At 36.1% G+C, this 19801-nt stretch overlaps 1 protein-coding gene across 17 annotated transcripts in view; it reads left to right on the top strand.

The window, feature by feature from the left end:
* The window catches only part of REV3L (REV3 like, DNA directed polymerase zeta catalytic subunit), a 178597-nt gene that overhangs the window by 69143 nt on the left and 89653 nt on the right, over positions 1 to 19801 (top strand). For 15 of the 17 annotated variants that reach the window (XR_004957532.1, XR_004957531.1, XM_036247700.1 and 12 more), the window contains 7 exons: positions 2757 to 2917; positions 4773 to 4869; positions 13756 to 13850; positions 14374 to 14478; positions 15579 to 15663; positions 15747 to 15898; positions 19249 to 19368. Coding sequence is in view for 15 of the 17 variants with exons in the window: in XM_036247700.1 (XP_036103593.1) it covers positions 2757 to 2917; positions 4773 to 4869; positions 13756 to 13850; positions 14374 to 14478; positions 15579 to 15663; positions 15747 to 15898; positions 19249 to 19368 (815 nt within the window). In the remaining 2 variants the exon portion in view is untranslated. The remainder of the gene's footprint in view (positions 1 to 2756; positions 2918 to 4772; positions 4870 to 13755; positions 13851 to 14373; positions 14479 to 15578; positions 15664 to 15746; positions 15899 to 19248; positions 19369 to 19801) is intronic. The other 2 variants (XM_036247699.1, XM_036247708.1) reach the window with 1 other exon arrangement.

Raw genomic sequence — 19801 nt, 5'->3', positions numbered from 1 at the left:
GTATGATGTCTGAAATTTTGTTGCCTACAGTCTCTTCTAGGATTTTTATGGATTCATGAGTCACATTTAAGTCTTTTATCCATTTTGAGTTTATTCTCGTGTAGGTTGTAAGTTGATGGCCAGTTTCATTTTTCTGCAAGTAGCTGTCCAATTTTCCCAGCACCATTTATTAAAGAGGCTGTCCTTACTCCACTGTATGCTCTTGCCACCTTTGTCAAATATTAATTGAGCATATTGCCTTGGGTCCATTTCTGGGTTCTCTGTTCTGTTCCACTGGTCTATATGCCTGTTCTTGTGCCAGTACCAGGCTGTTTTGATTACGGTGGCTTTGTAGTAGAACCTGAAATCTGGTATTAAGATCTCTCCAACTTTGCTCTTCCTTTTTGAAGATTGCTGTGGCCATTCGAGGACTTTTTTGGTTCCATATGAACTTTTGAAATAATTGTTCTAATTCTGTGAAGTATGCCGTTGGTATTTTGATGGGGATTGCGTTGAATCTGTAGATTGCTTTGGGTAATAAGGACATTTTAATGATGTTAATTCTCCCAATTCATGAACAGGGTATGTGCTTCCACTTTTTTATATCTTCCTCTATTTCTTTTTTCAATGACCTGTAGTTTTCTGCGAATAGGTCCTTTATTTCTTTGGTTAAGTTTATTCCTAGGTATCTTAATTTTTTTGCCGCAATGGTAAATGGGATTGTTTTCTTAGTTTCTCTTTCTGTGAGTTTATCATTGGTGTATAAGAATGCCATCGATTTCTTGATGTTAATTTTGTATCCTGCTACTTTGCCAAATTCATTTATTAAGTCTAGTAAACTTTTGATGGAGTCTTTGGGGTTTTCTATGTATAGTATCATGTCATCTGCAAATAATGACAATTTCACTTTCTCCTTTCCAATTTGGATCCCTTTTATTTTTTCTTCCTGTCTGATTGCTGTGGCTAAGACTTCCAGTACTATGTTAAATAGGAGTGGTGAAAATGGGCATCCTTGCCTTGTTCCTGTTCTTAAAGGAAATGCTTTTAGTTTTTGCGCATTGAGTATGATGTTGGCTATAGGTCTTTCATATATGGCCTTTAATATGTCTAGATATGATCCCTCTATTCCCACACTGCTGAGCGTTTTTGTCAGAAATGGATGCTGGGTTTTGTCGAAGGCTTTTTCAGCATCTATTGATATGATCATGTGGTTTTTATTCTTCATTTTATTTATGTGGTGTATCACATGGATTTGCGAATATTGTACCAGCCTTGCATCCCTGGGATGAATCCCACTTGGTCATGGTGGATAATTTTTTTGGTGTATTAATAGATCTGATTTGCTAGTATTTTGTTCAGGATTTTGGCATCTATGTTTATCGGGGATATTGGCCTGTAGTTTTCTTTCTTTGTTGTGTCTTTTTCTGGTTTTGGAATTAGAATTATGCTGGCTTCATAAAACGAGTTTGGAAGTCTTCCTTCTTCTTGAATTTTTTGCATAGTTTGAGGAGAATGGGTATTAGTTCTTCTTTGAATGTTCGGTAAAATTCCCCCCGTGAAGCCATCCGGGCCTGGGCTTTTGTTTGCTGGGAGAGTCTTGATTACATCTTCAATTTCTTCTGTTGTTATTGGTCTGTTCAAGTTTTCTATCTCTTCCTGATCCAGTTTTGGGAGACTGTGTTTCTAGAAATTTGTCCATTTCGCTTAGATTGTCGAATTTGTTGCCATATAATTGTTCATAGTAGTTGTTAACGATCTTTTGTATTTCTGTGGTGTCAGTTATTATCTCTCCTCTTTCATTTCTGATTTTGTGTATTTGGGTTCTCTCTGTTTCTTGGTGAGTCTAGCTAAGGGTCCATCAATCTTGTTTATCTTTTCGAAAAACCAGCCCTTTGTTTCATTGATCCTTTGAATTGTTTTTTTTTGGTCTCTATGTCATTTATTTCTGCTCTGATCTTTACTATTTCCTTCCTTCTACTTGCTCTGAGGTTTTTTTTTTTTTGCTCTCTAGTTCTTTAAGTTGTGAGGTTAGATAGTCTATTAGAGATTTTTCTTCTTCTTCTTTTTTTTTTTAATCCTCAACCGAGGACATTTTTTCCATTTTTTGTTCAGATAGAGTGGGAGGGAGAGAGAAGAAGAGAGAGAGAGAGAAACATCGATGTGAAGGGACACATCGAGTGGCTGCCACCCGCACGACCACCCAGGGGTAGGGGACAAACTGCAACCAAGGTACGCGTCCTTAGTGGGAACCAACCCCGGGTCTCTCTGTACCACAGGCCGATGCTCCAACCGCTGAGCCAAACCGGCCAGGGCAGATTTTTCTTCTTTTTTGAGGTAGGCCTGTAGTGCTGTGAACTTCCCTCTCAGAACTGCTTTCGCTGCATCCCATAGATTTTGTGTTGTTGTGTCTTCATTTTCATTGGTTTCCAGTAAGTTTTTGATTTCTTCCTTGATCTCCTCGGTGACCCATTCATTGTTTAATAACATGCTGTTTAGCTTCCATGTGTTCAAATGTCTTTGTATGTTGTTCTTGCAATTGATTTCTAGTTTCATGCCATTGTGATCTGAGAAGATGCTTGATATGATTACAATCTTCTTGAACTTGTAGAGACTTATACACTTTTAATTTCTTACAAAATACAAATTTCCAGTAAAATTGAAGTAAAAAAATATGTATGCTAATATGATGTGTTTTATTCCCTATTAGCATAATCATTGTTTCACTTAACATTCTAGGAAACATAAGTTTATGATACAACTTTTTTTACCTAATTTAGGATATGTGAACTTTTGCAAAGTGGAGCCATAATGAATAAATTTTATCAGCCTCATGAAGCGCATATTCCCTACCTCCTACAGCTTTTCATTGACTACAATCTGTATGGAATGAATTTAATAAATCTGGCTGCTGTCAAGTTCCGAAAAGCAAGAAGGAAAAGTAAGGCTAATTTTTCAAGTTCAAATTAAAGCTTTGAAACAAGGGCTATGTAATTGATGAATAATATATATTTATATAATAAGTGCTGAGTAGTTAAAAAAATAAAATATACACATTGGTATTAGAGTTTATTAGGAAAAGAATCTCAAGTGAATTTTTTTTGTAACAGCTTTATTGACGTATAACTCATATACCCCATAATTCACTCATTTAAAATGGAAAATTTTGTGGTTTTTAGTATATTGACAGTTAGGCAATGATTACCACAGTCAAATTTAGAACATTTTCAGTACCTCTAAAGAAACCATGCAAAAGTTTGTTTCCAGTAGGTGAAAAGCATGAGAAAAATTTGAATTAGTAAATGTATCTAAGCCATTTATTTTAGTTATAAAAGTTGAGTATTAGAATGATGATTAAAAGTGACTTTTTTTTCAAATTATGGAATATTTTTACAATTTGAAGGCAGAAATACATGAAATTTAGTTCAGGGGATCTAAAAGCAGAGAGATAACAAGTATGATTAAATAAAATTTTATCTTAATTCATTATATTAAATAGCCCTTAGGTTATTGTTTTGTTTTGTATAAGATAAAAGGTTACACTGAAATCATGGAAAGATCCATGAATCATATTTTGTATTTTATTTTGTCATGTTATTTTAGACATATTACAGTTAAACTGATAGTAAATCTTAGGTAAATTAATATATAGCATATATGGGCATAACTTAATATTTTATAAGACGTTAATATAGTATGTATTATAGTCTTACTTTTTTGAAAGTGAGATAAATTCAAATGTGAAAAAGATTTAGAACTTTGTCTCAGTATTCAGTTATATAACCAGTTTTCAAACAAAATGGAAACTATTAATTGCTATAGTTGTAAAAGTGAAGTCTATAGAAGTACTTATATAGAGTAAATATTTTAGTACCACAAAAGCATTTTATATTACAATTTTTGACATCCACAGTCGAAAAGAAATTTTATATACATATTTAAATTAGAGCATTTCCATGTTCTTTAGGGAAATAATGCTAAAACAATACATAAATTATAGGTAAGAATTAGTTGCATGTTTTGTTAAAATAGTAAAGATGGTAATACCTGATCTCAGTCTAATCACCATTTTGTGATCAAGCTTGCCAAATAAAATCAAAGTATTAGATTTAGCTGGAGAGGATTGCAAATTTAATATCTTTCATAAAGTTAAGATTCAAGCTTTCTCTTATCTGAAAATTTAAATTCCCATAAGAGATCACAGAAAATTTGCTAAAATTTGGAGACTACTTCCAAAGCATGACCCTAAGTCCCAGTTTCAGAAACTGGGACAACTAAGCAAACTTGTCCCCTCTTCAACTGCTGGTCAAATAGTATTTGCATTTACCCCAAGTTTCCACACACTGTTACTGCCATTACTTCTGGAATGCATTATGTATTTTCTTTTTGTTCAAGGATTGGTATTAAAGTATGTTTTAAATTTGATCTGGAATCTGATTTCCACTAGAATTTTGATTAAGGTTCACACAGAATACCCTAGGAATTTGGATTAAAATCAACAAAAATTTTTAATTCATATTTTTTTTATAAAGTGAGATTTTAAGCATACTTTTCAGAATAGCACATTTACACGTATTCTTTTATTCTAGTCAGAAGCCTTGTAGACACTTCTCTCTCATAAACATGTATTGCAAATACTTCCTTACCCTCTTAGTTTGGAAACATTACTCTCAACTGCATATATAAATTCCTAGGCCTGTATAAATTTTTAGGAACTAGTCATATAGGTTGTATACTATTTTAATTATATATAAGTTAAAATTTGAACTTATCCCCGTTTACTTTTCTATTCCCAGGTGATCCATTTTGTGCAACTGGCTCTTACAAGGATCAGCTACCAGGAAATACTCTTACTGGTACCTTATTTCGGTGGGAAGAAAATGAAATACCAAGGTGAGTTAATGTTGTAAAGGAGAAGAAAACTTACTTGCATATATCCTACTGCATTCAGAAATTAATGGTTACCATAATTTAATTTTAACCTTAAATTTGCTGTTTTTAATATATAAATGTATCATAAAAGCAAATCTCAATATTAGTATGTTGCATGGAATCATAAGTTTTTAAGAGACCATAAAAATATACCTAATTATCACCTAATTGGTAAAAGAAATCTGGATGTAAGTTTTTATACTTCTCTCCAACATTCATCTTCATTGTGCATTCCAAATTGATATCCTATAACTTGTCTAGTAAAAACTGCATCATAACATATCAATTGAAAACCTAAATAGTAAATATTTTTAGTAAAAATACCCTTTACATGTCTAAATATTAAATATTTGTGGGAAAATGTGGGTTGACATAGTAAAATAACATCTGTGATTTCTTTTGACTTACTTTTTTAACTTATCTTTATTGTTGAAATGTATTACAGATGTTCCCCATTTTTGCCCCCATTGACTCCCTCCTCCCCGCTACCACCCCTATCTTGCTTTCTCCACACTATTGTCTGTGTCCACTGGTTATGCATATATGCATGTAAGTTCTTTGGTTTATTTCTTCCCACCCCCCGTCCCCCTTTCCTTTGAGGTTTCCTCAGTCTAACAACCAATTTGTACTTCATCTCTTCACCTTTTCACCTATCCCCCCAAACCCCCTACCATCTGACAACCAACAAAAAGTTCTTTGTATCTGTGAGTCTGTTTTTGTTCTGTTTTTCCATTTGGTTTGTAGATTCAATTGTGGATAGATATGTATTTATTGCCATGTTATTCATATTTTTTATCTTCTTCAAGAAGACCCTTCAACATTTCATATAATACTGCTTTGGTGGTGATGAACTCCTTTAGCTTTTTCTTGTCTGGGACACACTTTATATGTCTATCGATTCTAAATGATATCTTTGCAGGATAGTGTAATCTCAGTTTAGTAGGTCCTTGCTTTTCATCACTTTGATTATCTCTAGCCACTCTCCTCTGGCCTGCAAAGTTTCTTTTGAGAAATCAGCTGACAGTCTTATGAGAGCTCCTTTGTAGGTAACTAACTGCTTTTCTCTTGCTACTTTTAAGATTCTCTCTTTGTCTGTAGCCTTTTGCATTTTTATTATGATGTGTCTTGATGTGGGCCTCTTCAGGTTCATTTTGTTTGGGACTCTCTGTGCTTCTTGGGCTTGTTTCCTTCATCAACTTAGGGAAGTTTTTGTCATCATTTTTTCAAATAAATTTTCAATTTCTTGCTCTCTCTGTTCTCCTTCTGGCATGCCCATGATGCAAATGTTGGTACTCTTGAAATTGTCCCACAGGCTCCTTACAGTATCCTCTTTTTTTTTCTCCCCGATTCTTTTCTCTTTTTGCTGTTCTGGTTGGGTGTTTTTTTCTACTTATATTTCAATTTGATGGTTTGCTTCTTGGCTTCACCTACTCTACTATTGATTTCCTGTCATTTATTCTTTATTTCAGTTAGTGCATCTGTCATTTCTGACTGGTCCTTTATTATGCTCTTGAGGTCCTCACTAAGTTCCTTGACATTCTCACAAAGTTCCTTGAAATTCTCACTAAGTTCATTGAGTATCCTTATAAATATTGTTTTGAACTCTGCACCTGTTAGATTGCTTATCTCCATTTTGTTTGTTTTTTCCTGGAGTTTTGTTCTGTTCTTTCATTTGAAACATGTTTCTTTGTCTCCTCATTTTGGCTACCTCCCTATGTTTGTTTCTAAGTATTAGGTAGAATTGCTATGTCTCCTAGGCTTCGTAGGGTGGCCTATTATTGTAGGCGTCCTGTAGGGTCCAATGGCACAGCCTCCCTGGTCACCCCAGCTGGGCCCTCAAGGTGCACCCCTGGTGTGGACTGTACACCCTTCTGTTGTAACTGAGTTTTGATTGCTGTTGGCACATCAGGGGAGGGATTTACTCAGGCTGATCAGCTGCAAGGACTGGCTATGCCCACTGACCATTGGCCTCTGACTACCTTGGAGGATCAGCTGTGCAGGGGCCCACCACACAGAGCAAGACTTATTTCAGCAGAGCTCTAGTACCCACTGAGTTCACTCATTGAGTGTGTCACTTGTGAAGGTGGTTGGGTGGTGGTGCTTCGATGTGGTCTGAAACTGTTCACTTGGTGTCCTGGCTCTAGAGCAAGGTCAGCCTCTTCCTGTATTCTACCTGGGGCCACCAGACATAAGCTACAAAGCAATCTGCAGATGGCTGCTTCTTGTGCTGGGCTTGGAGGTTCCCAGGCAAAGCCAAGTTGTGAACTATGGCTGGCTGCTTCTTATGCCAGGCCTGGGGCCACTTCATGAGAGATATGGGGCTTGTGAGACCAGATGCTGCATGTTTGAGAGAATTCAGGGAAGTCTGAAGCAGGAGCCAATCAGGCCATTCCTATGGTAAAGCCATTGGAAACAGCTTGCATGGGCCCGAAAGTTGAGTGGGGCAGGGCCTCAGGGAATCACCAGGGCAGGGAAAACTGTGAGCCAGGTTGCTAGAGTCCCAGATATGGTGGCCATCTGCCACCCCAGAGAAGGACTGACTAAAGGAATAACTGCCTCCACCAGCATGTCTGTCCAGGAGAAAGCTGTCCCTCAAGTCTCGCCCCAAAGCCAAATAACTCAGTTCTTCCCTGTATGTCTCTGGTGCCTTTCAAGCTGCCTCCCCCACACTGGAGCCCAGAGGGAGCTGGAGCCCAGAGGGCACAGGTCTGAGTAAGTCTGTGAGTGGCCCTTTAAGAGGACCTGCCTAGGGCTCTAGAAGCCTCAGCCTCCCTCGAGCTCAGTTCCTGCTGGTTTTATAGCCAGAAGTGATGGGGACTTCTCTTCCTGGCACTGGAACCCTGAGCTGGGGGCCCTAGTGTAGGACCGGGACCCCTCACTCCTCACAAAGGACCTTCCCAGCCAAGGGTATCCCTCCTGATTTTTATCCACCACACATGGGTGTGGGACCAACCTGTTCACTCCTTCTACCTTCCTACCAGTCTCGATGTGGCTTCTTTAATTTTGTAGTTGTAGGATTTCCATTCAGCTGGATTTCGGGCCGTTCTGAATGATGATTGTTCTGTAGTTTAGTTGTAATTCTGATTTGGTTGTGGGAGGAGACTAGTACTGCAGTTTACCTATGCCGAGGCGTCTCTCTTTTGACTATTATTTATTAGACTATTTTATGAATTTATTTTGTGGAAGGTAACATATTCTCAATATTTAGGTTTTCCTACCATGAAGCACGTATGTAATCAGTACTTACTAGCATTATTAATAATAGCTTTATCTACATGGAACTCATGGGGATTTGTTTTATACCACAAAGTATTGCTCAAGCTCTCTTGATCCTTTTATTGATCAATTGGGTATTGGCAGGGTGCTTATGGTTTTCCTCTTTTCACTATACATATGTCAACTGATGCTTTTTTTTTTTTTATCCTCACCCGAGGACATTATTCCATTTTCTATTCAGATAGAGTGGGAGGGGGAGAGAGAAAGAGAGAGAGAGAGAGAGAGAGAGACATCTACGTGAAAGTGACACATCGAGTGGCTGTCACCCGCACAACCACCCAGGGCTGGGGACAAACTGCAACTGAGGTACGTGCCCCAGCGGGAACCGAACCCGGATCTCTCTGGACCGCAGGCTAACGCTCTAACCGCTGAGCCAAACCGGGCAGGGCCTGATGCTTTTTAAAAAATCTTTATTGTTGAGAGTATTACAGATGTCCCCTATTGTTTCCCTCCTCCTGGTTCCTGTCCCACCTCAGGCCTTCACTACCCTATTGTCTGTGTCCATGGGTAATGCATATGCATGCAAGTTATTTGGTTACTCTCTCCCCCTCCCATTCCCTCTGAGGTTCCTCACTCTGTTCCATATGTCCATGCCTCTGTTTCTATTTTATGCATCAGTTTATTTTGTTCATTAGATTCCACATATAAGTAATATGTGATACTTGTCTTTCTCTGACTGGCTTATTTCACTTACCCATAATACTCTACAGATCCTTTCATGCTGTCTCAAAGGGTAATAGATCTTTCTTTTTTAAAGCTGCATAGTATTCCATTGGATATATGTACCAGAGCTTTTTTATCTATTTACTTACTAATAGGCACTTGGCTGCTTCCAGATCTTAGCTATTGTAAATAGCACTGCTGTGAACATAGGGGTACATATATTCATTCTGGTTGGTGTTTCGGGATTCTTAGGATATATTCCTAGAAGTGGGATCACTGAGTCATACAGCAGATCAATTTTTAATTTTTTGAGGCAATTCTGTACTGTTTTCCATAATGGCTATACCTGTCTGCATTTCCACCAACAGTGTATTAGGGTTCCTTTTTCTCCACATCCACACCAGCACTTGTTTGTTGATTAATTGGTGGTAGCCATTCTGGCAGGTGTGCTACCTCATTGTCATTTTAATTTGCATCTCTGGGATGATTAGTGACTTTGAGCATTGTTTCACATGTTTCTTGGCCATTTGTATATCCTTTGACTACCTCCTACACACCCCTTACTGAGGATTGAGCCTGCAACCTAGGCATGTGCCCTCACCAGGAATTGAACGATGCTCAGTCCACTGAGCCACACCAGCCAGGCTCTGCCCATTTTTAAATTAGATTGTCTTCCTTTTATTGAGTTGTATGAGTACTTGATATAGTTATCTGATGCTTTTTTTTTTTATCCTCACCCGAGGACATTTTTTTATTTTTTATTCAGATAGAGTGGGAGAAAAGAGAGAGAGAGGAGAAACATCGATGTGAAAGGGACACATCGAGTGGCTGCCTCCCGCACGACCAACCAGGGCCGGGGACAAACTGCAACCGAGGTACGTGCCCTTAGCAGGAACCGAACCCGGGTATCTCTGGACCGCAGGCTGATGCTCTAACCGCTGAGCCAAACCAACCAGGGCTATCTGATGCTTTTTAAGTAGATATTTTTTATGAAGAATGCAGCCCTGGCTGGTTTGGCTCAGTTGTAGGAACATTAGCCCTCAGACCAAAAGATTGCAGGTTCAGTCCCCAGAGGCAACCCGTCAATGTGTCTCTTGCATTGATATTTCACTCTCCCCGCCCCATCCCCCCTTCAACTCTCTCCAAGAAAAAAAAAAAAAAATAGAAAAAAGCCCTTGAGTGAGGATTAACAACAACAACAAAAAGAATGCAAGGTGGAAAAAGTATTTAAATTATTTTTTTATTTCATGAAAAGAAAATGTGAATTTATTAGTCAATTGAAGATAAACTATCATAATATATATTTTAGAGGTTAATTTATGTAGGTTAAGATCCTAGTATGTATTTGACAGAATTTTTATATTATAGAATTACTTGGGCCTTTTTTTAATATCTAAAATTAAGAAAAAATATCACTAAATAATGATAGAAATACGTCATTTTTTTATTGGAATGTTATGCCAGAATGAGACAAGACTTTGAAGTAATACGGACAAGGACTTGCCTTACCTCTTGATTCAGCTCAACATGTATCAGGACCTTTTGGTAAACACACTTACATATACACATACATTCACGTACACGTCTTGGTTTCTTCTCAGATACATATAAAAGAAATATTTGTATAATCATGTTGAAATGGTATTAAGTTTAGAGAGAATATTATTTACCATATCAAATTCAAGTTCTAACTAGTTCAGAGCCAGATGACCAACAAGCTACTTGTTGTTTCATTTTTTTTATGCCTGTGATCTAGTTCCTCTATCTCTCTAAAGTTGGAGAAAATCAACTTGACCCAAGGATTTTACCTATTTACTAGATCCCTTGGTTTTCAAAGTTCTACATTTAGTAAATTGATTTTTGCATGCTCAAGTCAAAGTCTATTTGTATTTGAAGCCCTTTTTGAACAAATATCTTTCTGGTTAGGTTATAAAGGCTTCACTGATTAGAAGTAAGTTTGGGGAAACCCTATGTATTATGAAAAGTTTTAATTTTAGAATGTTTTTAAGGAGCCTATTTTATTATTTTTAAGAGTTGACAAATATATAAGCAAGAATATGAATAGACAAACTAGTAAAATTAGACAAGGTACTCAGAATTAGAATTTAAAATAAATATAGGAATACCTATATATATATATATTATCTCAGATTATCTCATATTTTGTAATTTGGGGATGCTTATATTAAATATGAAAATCCATAAGTTCACCAAGTATAAATAACATAATATCAAATAATTTTGCCATAGATCATTACTCTTAGATTTCATTATTCTATCCCCAGTGCTAGCATCTTCTTCTATTTACCTTCTTTTTAACAAAGAAATGTTTTGGATCCTTTCACAGACATTACAAGGACCATAAGCAAGAGCAACAAACTTGTATTGAGATGAGTATGCTAACTTAGCAGCTCTACCAACCTTACTAGCTAGCTCATTGTCAATTACCACATATCATGGACTTTCAAGATCATTTGCCAGAGTGTTGACTCTACAAAAACTGAATCAGTCTTCTCCAATAATCTCAACACTGGCTAACCATCAGAATGATCTGAAGAGATGTTTATAATTATAGGTGTCTGAGCTTCATCCTCACTAATTCTAATTAGTAAGACTGTTTTGTTTAAGCTATGAACAGAAATATTCAGAGAGGTACGGTTGTCTACCATCATTATCTTTTATCTACCTTGAACAGTCTGAATGTATTTGCTGACTCAGATTTTTTACTCACTTTTCTTTTCTACTGGAAAGTTTCAATTCTGAAAACTAATTCCTTTTCCTAGGAGGAGTGTCTGTTCTGAATGTCTGAAGTACATTTGTAATAAGGGCAAGAAATCATAAATTTCTACTATGAGATTATATATATATTTTTTAAACATTTTTTGTTTTCTTTATTGATTTTAGAGAGAGAGAGGGAGAGATAGAAACATTGATGAGAGAGAACATCGATTGGCCGCCTCCTGCATGCCCCCCACTAGCGATTGGGCCTACAACCTGGGCATGTGCCCTGATCGAGAATCGAACCCGTGACCTCTTGATTCATGGGTCAACGCTCAACCACTGAGCCACACCAGCCGGGCAAGATTATACTTTTTGATGTTATTATTTTCTTCCTTTGTCGTAAATGTACTACTCCTAGAAAATTCACCCTTGAAATTTACAATATAATTCTTCTAGAACTTGTGAAACTTTCTAGTGTAAGGAGAAAATTGTTGACCATAAACTATTTTTAAATTATATGAATGAAGAAGACAACATTAAGAATTATTTTTTCTGAAAGTGAAAGGAAGATACATTGTGATAGCTTGACTATGTTTCTTCTTTATCAATGATAAAAAGATGTTTGTATCTACACGTATACATTTATGTATACATATTTATTTGAATTGTAAAAATTTCGAGGTTTAACAAGTTAATTTCTAGTGTTCCATCAAAATTTCCTTGGGGCTAGGCTATGGAAAATGAGGTTTTGCTAATATGTTTCTCTTAAAACATTAAAAAATGTTTCAAATATAAATGTGAATGAAATCTGCCATCACCCACTTTCTAAAGTTCTAAAGGTTCTCTCTCTTTCTCTTGATCTCTATTTTGGTAGGATATCTACTTTTTTTTTTTTTTTATTCTCACCCGAGGACATTTTTCCATTTTTTTGTTCAGATAGAGTGGGAGGGAGGGAGAGGAAGAGAGAGAGAGAGAGAGAGAGAGAAACAACGACGTGAAAGGGACACATCGAGTGGCTGCCACCCGCACGACCAACCAGGGCCAGGGACAAACTGCAACCGAGGTACGTGCCCTTAGTAGGAACCAAACCCGGATCTCTCTGGACTGCAGGCTGACGCTCTAACCACTGAGCCAAACCATCAGGGCAGATATCTACATTTTTTAATGTGTAAACAGATTTACCCTAGAAGTCATATGTTTATTCTATCAAGCAGGGACAGTTATATGGTATCCTAACCTTTTTTTGTGGCTCTGATGAAAAACAAAAACTTGTGAGTCAAAAGAGCATTAGCAGGAACAACCCTCTGTAGTTCTCTAAAACATTTATGGCTTTTTGGTATTACCACATTTCCTGGCTATGATCCAATTATTGAACACGTGATTTCTCAAATTTGTAATTATGGAGAATTTTAAAGCATTATCCAATTCAGTAGTAGTTGGGGCCAGGGAGAACAGTATTATTTGCCCACTTTTCAGTATTCTCACCTCCCCTCATCTCTTGTTGCATATTCGAAACTTATTTTTTTAAAACAATCTATGGCCCTGGCCGATTTGGCTCAGCGGTTAGAGGGTTGGCCTGCGGTCTACAGAGACCTGGGTTCGGTTCCCGCTAAGGGCATGTACTTCGGCTGCAGTTTGTCCCCGGCCCTGGTCAGGTCGTGCGGGTGGCGGCCACTCGATGTGTCCCTTTCACGTCGATGTTTCTCTCTCTCTCTTCCTCTCCCTCCCTCCCACTCTATCTGAACAAAATATCGAGAAGTGTCCTCGGGTGAGGATAAAAAAAACAATCTATGATTGCTGAGAAAGATGCCTCTGGGCTAATGGTTATGTATGTGTATGGGTTTTGATGCATCTCTAGGTTGTCCCTCTGTTATCCCATTCTGTCCTGGATATGACCCACATCCTGAAACATTGTAAATTCCTTATATATAAAATATATGAATCAAAATATGTAGTGCAATAGGGTCTCAACTGAGTTGTCAATATAAGAGTATTTTTTTGTATTTTTCTCTTCCTGTTTTTCATTTATTTATATGTATATATTCAATATCAACTGTTATGAATACTTGTAAATTATTGTATCACTGGCTTTTCTGCTTACCACCTAAACAGCAATTGTGTAAGAAAAATCTTCAGAAAATTTGCTCTTACATAATTATTATGGTTTTTGATATGTTTGTAATACAGCTCTTTAATACTGGAAGGTGTTGAACCACAGAGTACATGTGAATTAGAAGTCGATGCTGTAGCTGCTGATATCTTAAATCGGCTGGACATTGAAGGTATATATATATATAGTTATTCTTAATATATGTTTTTAAAAATTAATTACCAAAGTAGAAAAAGTAGGAAGATGTTATAGAAGGAGGATGCAAAATGTTGCAAAGATTGTTTCTGTACCTCTGAAGCTCATTTATCTTTTCATTCATGTAAGTGTGTTTGCACAGTCATGAACCTAAACTAAATGTAACACTAAATAAATTAGTATTTTAAAATTTTATATAATCTGGCTTAATTTTTTTTATTTTTAGGTTATATACTAGGGAGGGACTCTTTAGGTCTATTGGCTATCATCAGATGTATGAATCTTATTCATACTTGCTGGGTTTTGGGGAACCACTGGGAAGAAAACTAAAAAAGAAGTAACGTAAGAAATGTAGGTTGGGATAGTTTGCTTTATTACACAAAGTAGGTAATTGTTTTTTCTTAAGAGGTAGTATTTATATGTTTAAAGTTTGGATTCCTTTTTTAAGCAAGTAATTTTTACTTTGACCTTGTAGTAGTGAAGTATTATTGTGATTACAGCTCAAATTGGTGGAAATCCTGGTCTGCAGGCCATATGGGAAGATGAAAAGCAACGACGAAGAAACAGAAATGAACCTTCTCAAATTAGCCAACCTGAATCACAAGGTATTAACCAAATAATATTCTGATGATTTTTTAAAACAAAATATTTTAATGGAAGGGTTAGCCATTTAGTTTTTACCTTGACCTTAAATTTTACTTTTCAAGTTACTTTTACATTTTCTATATATTTTTTCGATTGTCTTTGCTGTCAACCACCAGTTCTTTAACTCCAGTGTCACTCATTGTCTCTTTTCCCATAAGAAATTGACATCTTCATTCACCTTGATTTTTCACCATACCTTGTCCTCCTGTTTCACATTTTTGCTCCTTTTACATTCTCTGGGGTGGCCTAACCTTTTGTATTTCCAAATGAGCTGTAGAATACTCATAGAAAATCAAGAATCCCAACTTAGAAACACTGTATTTAATTCATTAAGCTTTGAAAATGTACCCATGAAAGACAGCCGCCAAATTATTTTCTGGATATGTCATATAAACTTTCATTTTGATCATTCGTAGCTCCGAAGAAAACACTCATTTTATTTTATTTATTTATTTTTTTAATGAATTTTTATTTATTTTTTTGTTACAGATATTTTACCTTTTTACCCCATTGGCACCCCCCACCCCACCAACACTCATTTTATTTATTGTTAAACTCTGCTACTTCAAAAAGAATTGGATGAGGCTTAAATAAATACCATTGAAACAAAAATATTAAAATAAAAGTAAAAGAATAAAAGACATAATTCCCATGGCAAATGTATTTGAAATATAGTAGTAAGCCTATATTGAAGTCCAATTAAAATTTCAAATTTTTATTATAGTGTCTTGGACACTAAAAATACTTTGATAAATTTTGAATAACTTTTTAAAGTAGAAGATTATATTTTATGAGGAGAAAATTTCTAGGTTCAGAGTGTATGATAACATGTGTAAGTAGAGAACAGTGTGTTAGATTTAAGTTATAATTACAGGGCTTAATCTTGTAAGTGCTTAATTATATAGCTTCAGTAACAACCATTTCTCTTTTGTTTGTTTCATTTAGGTGGTATTATATATGTCAAAAGAAGGATAGGAAATTGCTATTTTAAAAGCTAGGAGAAAGGAAAATATTTTATTCATTTGCTGTCATTTTTTTAATGTACTTTTAAAATTCAAAGATCGCAGGTTTGTGCCAGCAACAGAAAGTGAAAAAAAATTTCAGAAGAGACTTCAGGAAATTCTCAAACAGAATGATTTCTCTGTGTAAGTGGTACTTTATTATAGATCTCAGAACTATTTTATTGCTTTGTTATCTAGTTTGTTATAAAGAATGTGTTTTAATTAAGCAGAACATTATCAGGATCTGTGGACTACAGCGATGGATCCCAGGAGTTCTCCGCTGAGTTAACATTGCACTCTGAGGTTCTGTCTCCTGAAATTCTTCAGTGTACGCCAGCTAATATGGTAGAAGTCCACAAAGACACAGAGTTGAGCAAAGGTGGGTTTTCTTTTCAGGTGTACAGAAAATACTCTAACGGAGATCTATATATCTAGCTCTGAGATACTAGTATTTGGTTGAGTTTTCTAAGTTTGTCTCCACCCCTACCCCCGAAACAAACATTATTGATATAGCAAAAACTTCTCTCCCATTCCTTTACTTTTTCTTCATCTCTAGAAGTAAGCACTATTCTGAAGTTGGTACAGAATGTTATTATGTATGATTTTATATACAGGGTGGGGCAGATGTAGGTTTACAGTTGTGAGTATGTGAAATACAGTTTATTCTTGTATTTATTAATGATTGTCTTATTTTCCATACGAATAAATAAATCTAAACCTACTTTTGCCCTCACCGTGTGTGTATGCCCACAACATATACTATTGTTTTAGGTTTTAAATTTAATGTAAATGATATCCTACTTGTCATAAATTAAACAATTTGCTTTTTTCACTCACTATATTTTTAACAACTTGAGATATAATTTACATAATACAAAATTCACTTATTTTAAGTTTATAATTCAATGATTTTTTTTTTTAATACTCACCCAAGGATATTTTTGCATTTATCTTCAGATAGAGCAGGAGGGAGAGAGGGAGGAAGAAAGAAATATCCATGTGAGAGAGACACATTGAGTGGCTGCCAGCCACACGACCCCAACCGGGGCCAGGAACAAATTGCAACCGAGGTACATGCCCTTAGTGGAAACCGCACCCTGGACTCTCAGGTCCACCGGCCAACACACTAACCACTGAACCAAACCGGCCAGGGCTATAATTCAATGATTTATGTTAAATTTACAGATTTCTGCAAGCATCTTCATAATTCAGTTTTATTTATTTATTTATTTATTTATTTATTTATTTATTTATTTATTTATTTATTTTTATCCTCACCCGAGGACATTTTTCCATTTTTTGTTCAGGTAGAGCGGGAGGGAGAGAGAGGAACAGAGAGAGAGAGAGAAACATCGACGTGAAAGGGACACATCGAGTGGCTGCCACCCGCACAACCGACCAGGGCCGGGGACAAACTGCAACCGAGGTACGTGCCCTTAGCGGGAACCGAACCCGGGTCCCTCAGGACCGCAGGCCGATGCTCTAACCGCTGAGCCAAACCAGCCAGGGCCATAATTCAGTTTTAGAACATATTCTTCACCTCAGAAGATTCCATGTTCATTTGCATTCACAGTTCTTTCCACCTCCAGTCCTAATGAACCACTAATCTACTTTCTTGTCTCTAACATTTGCCTTTTCTAGACATATATAAATGAAATACAATATGTGATATTTTGTGTCTTGCTTCTTTCACTCAGCATAACATTTTCAGGTTCATCCATATTGTGTCAATCAGCACTTTTATTGCTGAATTGTATTGCGTTATATGGATATACCATATTTTTTGTTAGTTCATATTCCAGTTGATGGATATTTGAGTTGTTTTCACTTTATGCCTCTTAAGAATAAGCTGCTATGAACATTTGTGTGTAAGTCTTTGTGTGGATATATATTTTCATTTTTCTTGGGTAGATTCCAAGAAGTAGAATTGCTAGGTCATTTGTGTTTAATTTTTTGGTAAACTGCCAAAACTGTTTTACAAAGTGACTGCACTGTTTTACATTCCCACCAGAAGTGACTCCATATCTTCACTAACACTTGCTATTATCTGTCTTTTTTTACATAGTCATTCTAGTGTGTGTGAAATTGCATCTCATTATGGTTTTAATTATCATTAATTAATTATCGTTTTCCTCATTACTAATGATGTTGAGTATTTTTTATGTCAATATTATAACTTTGAAATTTATCCATATTTGTTTCTAAGTTATTAATTTTAGCTGCTGATTAGCGCTCCTTTGTAACAGTTAAACAAGTTTTTCTGTTTTTCTACAACTATTAGTTGGTTCTCACTTTTGCATTGTTAATAAGTGTTATATCTGCCACCTGGTGGCTATGTGCAAGAGTTTCTCCACAAAAGATATGTAAAAAGTGTAATTTGCCAGGTCTTAAAGTATATGTCCTGTGCTATTGTGTTCTAACAGCGTTTCTGTAATGCAGTTAGGTTATGCATGATTGGGAATAAGAGAATAGTGAACATTTTACTTAGAAGTCACATTGTTTCATATGCAGTTTTTCTAGGCTAGCGAAGCCAGACTAGTAGGTATAGAATTATAGCCTTCATCATAAAAGGAAAAGGCCTTTTTTTAACTGCTACATTGGAAGCAGAAGAACTAAAAATGAGCACCTACACCCAGGGCTTCCTCTCTCCTTAAGAATGGAATCCCAGCACTGTATCATCTCCACCTAATGGCAAGTTGTACCATCTCCTGAGATCACCTTAATGGCAGTCTAACTCAAAGCTCTTGCATTTGTTTTGTTTTAGCATCTGCCAGCTGCACTCTATAATCAAAATGTACCCAGCATTTTCAATACTATTATTTTCTGTGTATTTCTAATATCCACTATGATAGCCTCGAGCCACACTGAGCTGCCTTCTTGACTGATCAGATTATCTCCCCTGTACCAATTACTGATTTTGTTAGTGCTATGGTTGCAAAGTTGCATACATTTTGCCTTAACCTTTTTTTTCAATAAGCCCTGTTATTTTTAGTGCTCAATGTTTTAGATTTTGAGGTATGTTAATAGTAAAAATATCACATTATAGTAGTAATTTATGTAAATGAATTTATTTGTAGTTGTTAAGCCATAGAGAATAAAGAGGTTTATTTTTCAAATAAGACATTTTCTTTTCTTTTTCCTTTGAATATTTTAATGTGCAGTGATTTTTATTAGAGTAATATAACTGTGTACAGACAAGGTAGGATTGAAAAGGCTACAGAGATTATAAGTATTTAGTAATACACAGATTCAAGGGCTTTTCTTTTTGTTATTTGGTTAATCCTCACACAGAAGATATTTTTCCATTGATTTTTTTGTTGTTGTTGTTTAATAAAGTGCAAGAGAGGGAGGGAAAGAGAGAAACACACATCGATACGAGAGAGACACATCAACTGGTTGCTTCCCACCTGACCCCACGGTGCTGGGTATCGAACCTACAACCCAGGTATGTGCCCTTGACTGGGAATCAAATCCACAACCCTTCAGTCCTTGGGCAAACACTCTATAACCACTAAGTCAAACCAACAGGGCTCAAGGGTTTTTCAATTACTCCATATTACTACATATTTTTGTGGTTTTTATTAAGTTATTATGTTATTATTTAACATATATCACTAACACTTGAAATTTTTAAATAGGTTTACATTGTAATGCTTTCTAATTTACATAAAATCTAAATAATAAATTTAGGCTATTGCTTTAATGTTTATATGTTTTTGTCATCTTAAGGTCACACTAGACACAAAGTAGAGGAAGCTCTTATTAATGAAGAAGCAATTTTGAACCTCATGGAAAATAGCCAGACTTTTCAGCCTTTGACCCAAAGACTGAGTGAGTCACCAGTTTTCTGTAAGTAACAATTCTACCATAAATTTTCAATGTTTTAAATCAATGAATGTGCATATGTGAAGAGGTTATTTTTTCCTTTTATTTGAAGAGTTAAATTTTTCATATTCAATAAATCCTTACTCAATATAAAAGTGAAACTTTTTTTTTTTTTTATCCTCACCCAAGGACATTTTTTTATTTTTTATTCAGATAGAGTGGGAGAAGAGAGAGAGAGAGGAGAAACATCGATGTGAAAGGGACACATTGAGTGACTGCCACCTGCATGACCCGACCAGAGCTGGGGACAAACTGCAACTGAAGTATATGCTCTTAGCAGGAACCGAACCCAGGTCTCTCTGGACCGCAGGCTGACACTCTAACCGCTGAGCCAAACTGGCCAGGGCTAAAAATGAAACTTTTTATTAAATGAAGTAGCTTTGTTTTTGTTTTCTAC

The sequence above is a fragment of the Molossus molossus genome, unplaced genomic scaffold (genome assembly GCF_014108415.1).
Source record: "Molossus molossus isolate mMolMol1 unplaced genomic scaffold, mMolMol1.p scaffold_m16_p_8, whole genome shotgun sequence".
Taxonomy (NCBI): Eukaryota; Metazoa; Chordata; class Mammalia; order Chiroptera; family Molossidae; genus Molossus; species Molossus molossus.
The sequence above is the reverse complement of the archived record's forward strand: the minus strand, read 5'-3'. Positions and strand labels throughout refer to the sequence as shown.